This window comes from Apteryx rowi, unplaced genomic scaffold (assembly GCF_003343035.1).
Source record: "Apteryx rowi isolate R43461 unplaced genomic scaffold, aptRow1 scaffold_47, whole genome shotgun sequence".
In the NCBI taxonomy this organism is placed as follows: domain Eukaryota; kingdom Metazoa; phylum Chordata; class Aves; order Apterygiformes; family Apterygidae; genus Apteryx; species Apteryx rowi.
Genome location: NW_020450727.1, coordinates 1,244,901 through 1,258,623, shown reverse-complemented (window position 1 = coordinate 1,258,623; position 13,723 = coordinate 1,244,901). Strand labels below are relative to the sequence as shown.

The following is a 13,723-nucleotide window of genomic DNA, read 5'->3' as shown; positions in this document are numbered from 1 at the left end:
ATGTCACTGCTTTGTTTGGCTTCTCATCTGCTTTGCTTTCCTTTGCACTTAACATGACAGCCTCTCCCTGGGACACTTCCCAGACACTCTCTGGCTGCTCGGATGGAGAGTGCGGGGCCAAACCTGGAATGTTAGAAAGCTTTGCCTAGTCCCAGCCAGAGTCAGAGGTGTGATCCCACCTGTGTTTCTGTGAAACCCGTACCCTAGAGGGTAGAGACCTTTCCCAGTCTCCGGGGAGCAGCTGCCACCAGTCCTGAGAGTAGTGTGTAATGCCTGCCTGGCTGGGTGCTGCCCTGCTCCAGCTAAGGGGACTTGAGTAAAAATCAAGTAATGCTGCACTGAGCTGTCCCAGGCTATACCGAAGGTGAGAGGACAACTTGGTAGCCATGAAAGAGAGTGTGCTCTGTGGGGTCCATCCAGGTAGGACCAGGATGGAGAAACAATTGTTAAACCAGGTAGCAGGTCTGTGCCTTATTCATTTCCTTTTCCAGGGCTGAAGGATAAAGCTGTGGAGAGAGGCTTGTTTCTGGTAGGAATCCGACTGCACACCCAGCTGCCATGCTTTTGTTTATCCTTCTCCTCATTCTTCCAGGTATTCCAGTACTCCAAGGCTTCCCTTTCCAGAGAAAAGGTGCTGCCAATGCACCAGACCAGTGTTGATGGAGTAGAAGACATGTCCATGCTGGGAGATCTCCATGAAGCTGCCATCCTTCTTAACTTGCACCAGCGCTATCAGCAGGGTAACATCTACGTAAGTGCTCGAGCTGGGCCACATCCCTTCTGGTTAACAATTTTTGTTTATCTTTGGGGCTGCCAGTTTGTGTGGGAAATACTGATTTTAGCATTGCTTCCTGAGCATTGTTTCATGTGGTATAAAAAGGGAGTTTTCTCAGCCTTGTGCCCTGCTTGCTCCATCACTCCTGTGAGATCCCAGACCCTCAAGAGGGGCCTCCTTGTGTGTGTGAAGAACTTCCTAAACATGAATGTTCAGCTTTAGATTTTGGGGTACTTGTGCCACTCGGTGTCTTGGTGAGCGTCTGTTTTACCGGCAAGAGTTTACATTCCCCGGATTCCCTGTTGTTGCAGTTCAGAGGTCTGGCAAAGCAGACTGGAAAACACAGCAAAGTTGTTGAGTAACCCATGCTGCTCTGTACAGACAGACAGCTACTGCTGGACGGAACTAGGAAAGCAAAACTATTGCCTAATTCTGCTTTTACGTGCAGCTGTGCCTTTTTTTGAGTCGCTCTGCTCTCCTTGCATGGATGAATACTCAAAGCATCTCCTACAGAGCAGCAGTTTCTGACTCCCATCTCGGGCCCACAGGAAGGGGGCAAATGTCGGGAAAGGGCTGTGTGAGGGCAAGAGTGCCTGGGGCTGGACACCCTAGCGCTGCGATGGCGACATACCTTGGTGAGATGTGGAGGGGACGTGGATGACACTGTACAGGCTGCCCTACCCTTCCCTCCCCTTGTCCATTCTTTATGTGTACCCAGATTTTTTTGGATTATGACAGAAAAAATGTAAATCTCTGCCTGTGCTGCATAGCAACTGTTACCAGGGCAACAGCACTGTGTGCACCTGTATTCCAGGAAATGATCAATTTAGTGACCCTGTTTCTGAAACATCTCCTGCGCTGGCATGAGAAGGAGACTGAATTCTTTTTCTTGGTTGCCATCGGTCTCGGTTGCCTGTTGCCTATCAGTGTAGCCTTCCGATCATGCCCTATGAGGCAACACCTGCGTGCACACCCTGTGTTGGTGGCCCTTGTCCACGCTGCCCTTCGTGACTTGCGTCTGCCAAATACTGTGTGTTTGTCAGCTCTCTGCCAATGACCCCTTCACCGTTTGGGTATGCACCTCCCGTTTCCTCTTCCTCACACTTTGACATGTGAGGCAGGATTTTCTCCCTTTTCAGTCCGTGCCTTGTGCCAGAAGTGCCAGCACACCAGCGCTGTGACAGTGTCGCAGCAGCCTCATCTCCCAAAACCTTTCCTCTAGCTCCGACCTGTCACTCCTCCTCTTCAACATTAGTTCTTCACCATGCCTTCTCCCTTGGAGTGTAAAGGTGTTAATGTTTAGACACAATGTCATTTTTTGCCTGTGCCTGTGCATGTTGCATGAATCTCAGCTGAATTTTTTGGAGGTTTATGCAGGGACCTGAGTCCAGTACCTGACATGTGCAGCACTGGGAGGAACCCCCCGTGCAGGGCTGCAGCCCCTCTCTGAGTAGGGCCGTATCCAGGTGTATGTTTGTGCAGCCTCTGCCCTGGAGGACGCCAATCCTTTCAAGCACTGTTTTGCATTTCTGCAGTGCAGACATTAATAATGTAATTACTTCATTGCTAAATACTAGTTTTTGCCATAACCTGGCTGCACGTAGTTGTCAGTTAAGCAGAAGCTGAGAATGTCAGCTGTAGTGCCACCTAATGACTTGCAGTAATCTAACTGTGAATACCACAAACGAATGTTAGAGGGGTTCAGCTTATTTAATATCTTCCTTAACAGTCTGGAAAAGATAGAGCACAGTAGGCTAAATATGCAGATGAAGCTGTACTGAGCAGAGTTATGTCTGTCAGTCTGGACCAAAAATGCTTGGAAGGAAATCAGGGAGATCAAAAGCAGGGGCAAGAAATAATACCATTTTCTGGAAAACAAATTCACCTAAAGGAATGGATAACCTGGGAAGCACCAGTATTAAAATAATAATAATAATAATAATAAGCCCTGTTATGAGAAAGGGTAGCAAAACCACTGAGAATTTGGAGTGGGCAACTGCTGTGAACAAGGGCAGTTCAGAGCTGTGTGCTTGGGGGCATCCCACCACGAGCAGATATATCAGTGAGTGCAGGGAGAAGCATATCTAGACTGATGTGGTACCCATAATTAATGTTACAAGAATGCTGACAATCTGAATGGTACTATTTGTTTTCCAAAGAAATGCTATTCAAGCTCTACCAAGCTGTTTCAGGAAATGATGTGGACATGGCAAGAGCCTGCAGGATTTAGGAGTGCATCATCCTCTTTCCTCCCTACAGTTCCTGCATCCCTTTATAAAAATAGAACCAACATAATATGAGTGATGTATAGATGAACCTGGGGATGTACTGCTACATTTTGTGCTGTCCCTAGCTCTGACCTGCCTACGTACCCAGGTGGGACCTGTTGGCTTGAGAAGTAGACATGCCGAGCACAGCTTGTCCTGCTCTGCCCAAGTTTTCTGGGGGAAGATCACTCCTTGCTAGCAGAATGACTCATACACGCATGGCTGATGCACAAATGCTACTGCCATTATAAACTGGGGATAGAAGTTGTCTATTGGGAATTGCAGGTGATGGAGACTGCAGCTAGGAGAGGGAAAAGTTTCCTCAAAGCACCTTTGAAAGGGATGGCTGCAGTGGAGGAACCTCTGGGAAGGGTTGTGGCAGGAGCGCTGCTGCTGGGGACAGCTAAAACTAGAGTGGGCATGCAAAATAAAATGTCTGAGAGGAAAAAAGTCCTCCAAAGTTCTGGGAGAAAGGTTTGGATGGACTTCAGGACATCTCTGTCTTGCAGTCTCGAGATGATGTGTGTTGCTCAGCTGGTTGTACACTGCTCTTTCCTGATCCATGCTCTTTCTCTATGCTTTCCCATTTCCTCCCACTTGTTTGTTGCCACAGATCATCTGCTTGCTTATTGCTTTCATCACTGATGAGTTCTATTTCTGCCTACAAAGCTTCATGTCAGAGGGTCCTCAGGACTTGCTCCAGGCTAGCCTGTTCATATGGATACTGTTGATAATGCAATTAGGCCTAGGTGATGTTTCTTCCATGGTGATGTGTGGCTGCTGCTTTTAGAAATAAGTCTTAAATGATTTGGTGACTATAACATCTTATCAGCCTGGCTTCCAGCTTGAGAGCTGGGCGTTGCGGTATAGCCCCAGGTTTCATTCAGCAGAGAGAAAGCATGTGTCTTTCCCTTGCTAACAGGTGTTTTGTTTGCAGCCTCCCTGATGAGTGCATGCAAATCCTTGTATATGTATGTGGTGACTAGTAATTCATGGTTTGGCAATAATTTTAGGTGTTGTCCCTGGCCAGAAGGCGTGGCACCTATTGCAGTGCTGTAAGTGTTTCCTCTAACACTCCTGCTGAGCAGGGGTATTCCTGGAGTGGTGCAGCCCATGATGTGGAAGCCCTACGGAGGAGGCTGCAGCATCAGTGGCAGGATTTAAGCTGGGTTTTTACAGCCCTGTTTAACCCTGGTTTACAGGATTGTTGTTAGGAGTGAGGTGGCACCATTGCTCTGAACTACAGCTCCGAGAATAACTGGATTTGAGCTGGCTGGCTGAACCGAAAAAATCGTGCCCCAAAAAACAAAATGAATTTCCGTCTGACTTCTTCACAAAAGGAAAGTGTTGAAATTAGATGTTAGGCTTTGGATATTTTACTTTAAATCTTACTAGCTCTTTTTGAAATTGGGAAATTTTCAAAAGAAGCATTTTCAAAAGAAAATGTTTAGAAGATGTAAAACTGGTGTGACTTGAAATCCTGAGTTTCGGGTTCAGCTGTCAATTTTGATTTGGCTTACCAAATGATGCGAGCTGCTCCAAACAGCATTTTTCAGCAAAGAAAAAGTGTGTGTCCCCATGTGTGTGCCTTCTTTGTTCAGGAGCTGCTTGAACCCTGCTAAGCCCTCTCCACTTAGGACCATGGTGGGTATTAAAGGTGTCTCCTGGCCTCAGTTGCTCCTACCTTGGCTTTTCAGCTTCAAGCACAGTACAAGACAGCTGGGTGTGAAGATAGCTTCATGTTTTTAAATTGTTTAAGCACAACTTTCAGCAAAGACAACAAATTAAGAATATTTAATTGTGAAACAGTGGAAGTCACACTGGCCCATCCATACCCAGCCATGCAGCCCGTGCCCTGGGGTTTGACACTCTTTGCCCAGTTGGGGAGCTCCCTGCTGAAGCCCGACTTCCTCCTTCAGCCTTTCTCCCTTCCCCATCAGCTGTTTCAGAGTCCGGATTTGTTGTAATTATTTTTTCTGGAGCTTTATTTTCTTGCTGTATTTTGTCTTCTCTGCTCAGACAAACATTGGGTCTATCTTGGCCTCAGTGAATCCCTACAAGCTCATTCCTGGCCTGTACAATGAGGATGCCATAGACCGGTACAGACAGCACTGCCTGGGTGAGCTGCCACCCCACATCTTCGCCATGGCCAGCGAGTGCTACTGCTGCTTGTGGAAGCGCCATGACAGCCAGTGCGTTCTCATCAGGTCAGAAATGTGGGACCCTGCTGCGCCTGGGCCACGTTGCCTGTCTTGCTGCTCCGTTTGCAGTGACGCCTGCCCAAATGTCCACACCATCCTTCCCTACCCCTCACCTCGGCCCTGCCTCTGACAGCAGAGATGCCACATGTTTATTCCTGGAGGTCACTTCTCTGCAGTGGGTGGGATGGTCATTAGCTCTCTCTGGGTCAGTGAATGGAGCATCTCTTTTCCTTGACAGCGGAGAAAGTGGAGCTGGAAAGACAGAGAGCACCAAGCTGCTGCTGAAATTTCTGTCAGCCATGAGCCAGACCTCTGTGGGGGCCCCTGCATCTGAGAAGAGCACTCGTGTGGAGGAAGCCATCCTGGAGAGCAGGTATGGTTCACCTCCGCAAGTGCCACAAGGCCCCCTCCCGGAGGGCCTGGTGAACTGGTGCCTGCGGTCTCTGCCCTCCACAGCCATCATTTTGCAGGGGCAATCACTTCTGGAAGGTGTTTGCACACAGGGCTGCTTGAGCCTGAGCATAGGTTGAGCAGAACCTGAGAAGTGACACTTGGGTAGCTAAATGGTGCCATGCCACGGAAATGCTCCCTGAACGTTGTGGTCCTGCAGGGATGCTTTGACCTGGCTGCTCTTTTGGCTGCACTTGACTTCTGCTTCCTTCCAGCAGCAGCACAGGGTGTGCATGGCAATAGAAGGGTTAATGCTCTAACCAAGACTTGGATTTTTCCTTCCTTCAATAACTCATCCTTCTTCCCTGCCTGCCCTGCACGAAGTATTATCCTTGAACTAACTCCTAAATCACTGTGCTGTCTGCTTTCAAATTCTCAGACCCATGTCTCTTGTGGGTCCCATGGTAAATTGACCTAATTTGTACTTCTCCCGGTCTCCCAGCACTCCCTCGGTTTTGGCTGTGCTCACAGTGAGTCTCTGCCACGCTTTGACTCTTGTTGTCCTCCTCTTGAGCTCCACTGTCCCCCAGCCTCCACTTGTTTCATGTCAGCATCGTGTCTTGTTCTCCGGTGGTGCTGCAAGCCGTTACAGAGCATGTGTAATGCTGCAGCTGCGAGAGCACTGCCCTTCTTAGGGTCCAGACAAGCAGAGCAGCACTGAGCAGAAAGGTTGCTGCCATGTTTCCTGATGCTCGAGATACCACTGTGGGTTGCTTCATCCCTTGCAGTTGTGTGGATTTTACAAGGCATGTTGGCAAATTGGAAAAAGCTCTTAAGAGCGATACAGTCAAGATCTGCAAAATCCACCTAAGGCAAGTGGCTTAATAAGCTCAAGCTTGTTTAGTGGTTAAGCGATACCTTGACTGTAATCCAGAAAGCTTACGATGGTAGACAATTTCTCATCTTTCAAGATCCCACAGTTCACGTATCACAGTATCTCAGTTCACATGCAAAAAAACAGTATGTCACCTTTTCCCTGAAGAAGGGAAGCTGAAGGTCTGGAGCCAGAAGCTGCTGCCACTCCTAATGAGTCTGTCTGATACAATTCCTGTTCAGCTTGGCTTGCTCTGCTGGTGGCCCTCATTGGGTTAGTTCATGGCAGTTTTTCATCCTTGCACCCCGGCATGTGTCTGGGAGCAATGCTGGCTTCTCTCTCTGTTTCAGACAGAATTATAAACAAAGAGTTATGTCACTTTTGTTCCGTTTACTTGTGTGTTGTAACGGTCATGCTTGGTGTATTTCTCAGAAACCAGGCTCTGCAAACTCCCTTTGCACTGTGTATGTGGTCTGTTTTCCTTCTTGGAAAGAAGGAAAACCATCATCTATCAGTCCATTAAAAATGCTGATAACTTTCCTCTCAAATTTTTTTCTCGCCACCATTGACAGCACAACAACCTTTTCTGTTATTCATTCCTGTAATCTTCAAACCTTTTCTTGTCTTCAGCACTGTGCCCGAGTCCTGGGAGCTGCATGTGCTGCAATATTTCCAAAATCCAGGATTTGCTTCCCGTCGCCCCATTGAAACTGGTGCCCCTTGTTCTGCTCCCTTCCCACATCCAGCCCTGGCAGAGGGTGGCAGATGGCGTCACCCTCCTGATGCAGCCTTGGGCCATTCCCCGCCGCATCAGGGGCTGCGCGGTGAGGGGTCTGCAGGCATGGTTTGTTCTGTCTGTGCACCCATCCTTGCTCCCTGCTGTACTGCCTCACCTGCCCCCCGTGCTGAAGTTGTTGCTAGCCTCAAACACCTATGTGCTAATTCTCCCCTAACCCCAAACCACTTCTGCAGTCATGTGCACGAGCCCATTGCCAAACTAAATTGTAAAGATATTTCCTTGTGCTTTGGTTATCTCATTTAATGTTATTTGGAGCCATAAAGATTGCCTGCCTGGTTACTGCACTCTCACTGCAACTCTGATGGTCATAAAACTTAACTCTGTCCTCCCTCTTCCTGGTTGTTCCCATTAATTTTTGCTGCTTCATGGCATTGGCGAGCTCAGCGGGATGCTCCTGCATAATGGCATTACTTATATACTTGCCTAAGAGGTGTGGATCTTGGGTTTCCGTTTCTCCAGGGCAAGGAACTTATCTCCTGTTCTGTGCACACAAATTTCTGTGACTCGGTTTTCTATGGTTCTAACGTGTTGTTTGCTTAAAGTGATGTTTTCAGGAGAGAAATTAGGAAAGTACTGCCTGAGGTTTCTAGAAGATTGTTGGGCCTTTCCCACAGCCACCACTCTCGCTTAGCTAACACAAGCAAAGTGGAACCAGCCTGATATTTTCAGCAAACTCCAGGGGTATCTGTAGTCGTTACTAGTCATGTCATGTTATAATTTGTTATAATTATTTGGTAACTTTTGGATAATCCTGTATCTGCCTCTGTCTTAAGTGGAACTGCACAGTAGATAGATGGAGACTTTTAAAACAATGGTATTTCTCAGGGCAATAACTTCACTTTTGTTAAAAACTCTATATAGTTACAGAATTAAAATTGACACACACAGGCCACTCTTGTAGGATGGCTGTGAATCCTTGCTTGTCAGGCTTTCAGATTATTTTAAAATTTGTTGAAATGCAAAAACAAATATTTTAATCCTGAATTCAGTGTGTCAGTTTGAATGGTGTGGATTTTTCCTTGATGTCGTATTGTGGAACTAGAACCAAACTGCATTTTAACTCACTACTTCCCATGTTGTAGGAACCTGCTGAAGGCAGGAAGTTGACTGGGGAAGTTACTTTAAAAATGAAATAATGAGTGAGTTCTTTAACTCATTACCAGTCTGAAGTTAATATGATTTTTTTTTTTCATAATATTTTTCCTGAGTTGGAAAGGATAATGTGGCTCTCTTAGAAAGATGTTTTCAAATATATGATATGTGTGTGTGTGTATTCCCTCTGCTTGGAAACTATCCGGCTTGTATCAACCTAAGCAAAATTTAAGTAACAACAAAGGTTTGTGTGTTCCGGTATGATCTTTTCAGTACCAAACAAATTAGTGTATTACTACAGTTGCCTGTTAAAGTGGAAATGTTTACCTGCAGTTTTAGGAGATGGCTTATACACTTTCAAAGGTGGAAGCAGAAATGAAGTATGTGGTCTAAAGCTACAGAGTGTTTGCCCCAAATGCCTGATGTTTTTATACCTGAAAAACGAAAAGCCCATTTCATTGGATGCTGCTGTACTAAGCACACAACCTGTATGGGTCTTGCTGCCTTTAATTCCCAGAAGCCACATTGGTGGGGAATGCCCTAGACAGTGCAAACACCAGCTGCCCATACTGATCAGGGTCTGATTTAATTAACTCCAATCCCAAATGTTTAAAATTTGACTAATAGTGTGTTAAATTGCTCTTGCTATCCTTCCTTGCCCTTCAGCTCTTCCTGCTTGTCCAGTCTGGTGCTGTGACAAATTAATCTTACACAGCAGTGCATGTTGTGCAAACGGCAAAAGGCCAGGTCCTGGTTTTGTTGCAATGGTATCACGTCATCAATCATATCGTGATTGTCTTGTTTCTGCAGCCCTATTCTGGAGGCCTTTGGGAATGCCAAGACAGTTTATAACAACAACTCCAGCCGCTTTGGCAAGTTCATCCAGCTGCATTTCTCTCAGCATGGACACATCCAGGGAGGGCGAGTCACTGATTGTATCCTTTCCTACGGTGGACCAAAAATGGATGGAATGATTGAAGATGAGGAGGAGCTCAAAGTGGGTCAGGAAATCCCCCATTGCAGTCTCCTCAAAGCCAGTTTATAACTGTGGGCAAATTTGCAACTTACTTAAAGGGGGAAGAAGTTTTTGTTTTGTGGATCTACAGCACCTACCCTCTGCATCTCTGGAAAACTCATGGCTAGGCATTAGGTAGGGACATAGTTTGACTTTTAAATTTGGCAATCACAACACTTAATACTTAAATCCCTAGAATCTGCTACTTGGGCAGATCCCTCATGTATTTATTGCATCCTGTTTTTTTTCCAGCAGATCATACCCTTATGTTAGATCTGTCAATGAATTCACAATTTAGAAAAGTGAGACCAAGCTAAGAGTCAACATATCCTGCACAATATTTGGATGTAGAGGGCCAATTACAACTCCCTGTTTTGGGCTGCCCCATCTCCAGTGAACTTTGAAACCCTGATCAAGGACAGGGAAGATTGGATATAGTCAAATTCTGTTGTGCCTCAACCATTGTCTTCCCTGTATGCGCACATGCCCCTCTCTCAGAAGCTCTGACATATCTTCTGTCTACATGAGGCAGCTAAAGCTGCCCTAGCTACACTGCTTGATGCTGATGTTCAAAGCTGCTGATCACTGAAACCATACCAATTTCCACTGGAGCAGCAGCCAGATTAATTTACTTCTGTTGTAAATAACAGGCTTTGATTGTTTGGTCTCTGCTCTTTGTGCTGTGAGCAGATTAAAGATAGCTGTCTCTTCCCGAATCAATGAGAACTGATGCAAGACTTGCTGTGTGAAATATAGACTTTCAGATGAGAGCAGCCTCTCTAATGTCTCTAGGTGGCCCTGATGTGGCTCATCCTTCCTTAGATTACCCCACTGTTGTGTAGATCTGTGCCGGATCTGACCCTCCCCTTTTAAATATCTCTTTGGCACATAGTAGCTCCCTGGACAAGAAGGAGAGAGGAGAATCTGAGATGATATTTGGGACTATTCTTTGTCTCCTTTCGAAAGTGTGAGTTATTTAATGATTTGTAGCTGTTACTGGATGCATTCCAATGTATGCAGAAGATTCTTTGCCAGTTGTCAGGAAATCTGTGTGTCACTTCAATGTTTTCTCCTTAACCTGTTGTTCAGATTTGCTGGAAAAGGTAGGTATCATCTCCACTGTCTGCTGGGTGAGCCCTCTCCCCATAGCTATGGGGGAGCAGCACCCACTCTCCTCTACTGGGTGATGGTGCCTCCATCACAGGGAGCTGCATTAGCTTTTTAGGTGTCACTACTGCAGCTGTCCCAAGGAAGGAGGGAGGTAGAGGAACAATATTTGTTCTGTATATATCAAAACTTGTCCTTCTGCCTTTGACAAACACTGGGCAAACACTGACTCCAAAAAGAAAAAGGCTGTTTACTGAGGGGAAAGGGAGCGAGAACAGGCACCTGAAACCTCAGTGAGAGGTTTGCAAGGGGAAAACTCCAAATGCAGCAGTCCCTGCTCTGATTTAGTGTATTTTGGATTCAGCAGCTCACTGAGGAACAGGGGCAGAACTGACAGGGTTCATTTTCTCCCTGTGCACTCTCTAAATGAGTTCAGAGAAGTTCACATGCACTTAGGTGTGCAGCCACATAAAACAGGGTCCTGCTGCAGAGCTTACCATCACTAAGACATCACCATCACTAAGCTGGAAGAAGCATCCTTGTGCTTTGGCCCTAGTGATTTACCTGTATCCTAGTCCTCTCTTTGTCTTTGCAATTGCAAGTGCAATCTCTTTCTACTGGCTACTTCTGCATTCTGTTTCAGAACAGGGTGGTACACCAGAACCCTGGAGAGAGGAATTACCACATCTTTTATGCTCTGCTAGCTGGTGTGAGTGGGGAGCAGAAAGGTAACTTCATTTTCTGGAATATTGCTTTCTCAGTCCTCTTTCCAGGCCAGCAAGTGAAGCCGTGGCAGGTGTAAGTCAACTGGACCATGGATATTTCTGGTGCTTGATATCAAGCTTTTCCTTGACGGCCATGTGGTGATTTTGTGGAAAACACAGAAAGGGAAGATGGGGGGAAGAAGCTGAGAATGACAAAAATACTACATGCAAAAGGCATTTCAGGTATTCTGAGTTGGAGGGAAAAGTCTGTGCAAAGCAAAGAGGGGATATAGAGAAACAAGGTAATGAAATGGGCTAGAGGCAAAGAAAGGATAAAGTCTTGATTCAGATGCTGATGGAAGCTGGTAGAGGAGTTCAAAGGTTGGACTGACAGACATACTTTTGCAACAAACCTTCAGTGTAGGTAACAGGAGAGATAGCAATTAGAAAGACCAGGGATGAAGAGACAGGACTAGAGTCGAAACATGTCTAGTACCTGCACAAAGGATTTAGCTCTGTATGTGGGGAAGGGCAAGGTGGGCCTGGGGAAGGGCATGCAGAGAAAGCAGCAGTTGCAAGCCTTGGAGGAGTCTGCTTTGCAGCACAGCATCCCCCTTAAGAACAACTGTGTGTGCCTGCACCTGATGCTGCTGAGCACCAACAGTCTGCTGAGGAGGTCAGATAGGCCAGCAGGAACATGTTGCAGTTCTATTTTGGTTTTGAGGAACTAAGGATTTTTTTATTGTCTGTGTTCTGTGTGCGCTAAAATAGTCAGATGGAAGCAGTGGGCCTGACACAGTGAAAAGCGTGAAGAGTGAGGCTTCAGCTCCAGGGAGTTCGTGTACAAATGACCACATGGGCCAGTTCAAAGGTCCATCTAATGCAAAGGGAGGTGGTGGGGACCATGATGAGCAGGTACTTGGGGAAAGCGTAGGAAGCAGGTGGTTCTTCAGATCTCTGCTGTTCTTCCCCATCTCCCTTTCCAAGCTGGTGTCCTAGGCCACTTCACCTTCCCCATCTGTAATGTGTTGGTGTCTCTTGATCATCCTTGTCTTCTTTCTTCATAGCTCTTTTAGTTTTTCTCTATCTTTTTTGAAATGGCAGACCAAGCCTGCAGATAATATTCAAGATGTGGGTGTGCCAAAGATATGTACACTGATGTAATTCTGGTTTTGTGTTTTGTCCTTGTTCCTTCTCCTAGCAGTTTCTATTATTTGTTTTTTTGACTGCTGCTGAGCACTGAGCTGATTTTTTGAGAGACCTCTATATTGTGGCTCTCTGAACTCTCTCTCTCTCTCTCAAGTGGTGATATCTAGTTTAGAGCCCATTACTGTGTGTGTATACAGTTAAGACTTTTTCTGTGTATTTCAGAAGACTGAATTTTATCTTCTATTTTTTTGCTGAGTCAACTCAGTATTGAAAAATGCTTCTGTGACTCTACAGTCACCTTGGAATTGGACTGTTCTGAATCCCATTGTGAACCATCTGCAGGCTCTGTCACCACCCACCCACTCCCTCCCCTTCCCCAGGGCATTTCACTGTCCAGGTCTGGCTACTGAGGGATATGGAATCTGTTCAGATGAACTGCCTCTATGGTGAAGGTACCCACTGTTTTGGGGGACCAAGATCCTAGAAGAAAAAGACTGACTGCTAAATAAATTGCTGTCTTTCTCTCTCCTGACCTCCTCATCCTCTGTTGTAGATAGCCTCTACCTCTCTGAGCCGGAGAGCTATCACTACCTGAACCAGTCTGGCTGTGTGAACGATGAGAACCTGAACGACGTAGAGATGTTCAGTAAGGTCATGGTGAGTCCTGCCCTAGCTCCTCCTGAGCTTCTTTGGCACAGTCCCGTGGGCTAAACATGTTGCAGGATCTAAATCTCACAGTTTGAATCTATTTGCTCTAAGCCAAACTCTGGCTGTGCAATGAGTCTGAAATTCAACTGTATCTGGGCTTGAAGTATAAGCAGGGCTTGAAGAGTGTTGTTAACATACAGGAATAGAAGAGTTTGGGAAGTAGTCAAGGATTAATAATAATTTAGAATGATGGAGATTTGGGGAGCATGAACTTCGCCCCCTCCCCATGGTAATTCCTGTGAGGGGGAGCCATCCATGGCGGCTTGATCCAGGAAACCTCACATTGATCTTTAGAAGGGAGCAGTTTGGCCTTAAGGTAGTGTTCTCCAGAAATGTTCTGGTAAAGCTGTGCAAATGGCATATATTCTTAAATACCACATRGGTTTCTATAGACATGTGGCACTTTACCAGAGGTTATGGGTTTTCAGGATGAATATACRATTCGTCTTTGTTTGATAAGTGATGTACTACAGCCCTGAGGGTTTTAATAATGTAGGTAAAAATGAGATTGATGAGGTGAGAACAGTTAACTTAGGATTTCAATAGCTCCCGCTTATAAAATGTGAACTAAGGGAAGGAAGTGTCTCCTGTATAGAAGTTTTCAATGGCAACATGACATTTATACCTCAGCCGAGGAGAAAC

General features: G+C 46.0%; 1 protein-coding gene across 1 annotated transcript in view; it reads left to right on the top strand.

Annotated features, from left to right (window-relative positions):
• Nucleotides 1-13,723, top strand: part of LOC112972013 (unconventional myosin-X-like) — a 91,484-nt gene that overhangs the window by 10,984 nt on the left and 66,777 nt on the right. The window contains 7 exon segments of the mRNA XM_026078013.1: nt 593-751; nt 5,062-5,249; nt 5,482-5,616; nt 9,209-9,333; nt 10,503-10,516; nt 11,164-11,248; nt 12,927-13,030. Coding sequence (XP_025933798.1) covers nt 593-751; nt 5,062-5,249; nt 5,482-5,616; nt 9,209-9,333; nt 10,503-10,516; nt 11,164-11,248; nt 12,927-13,030 — 810 coding nt within the window.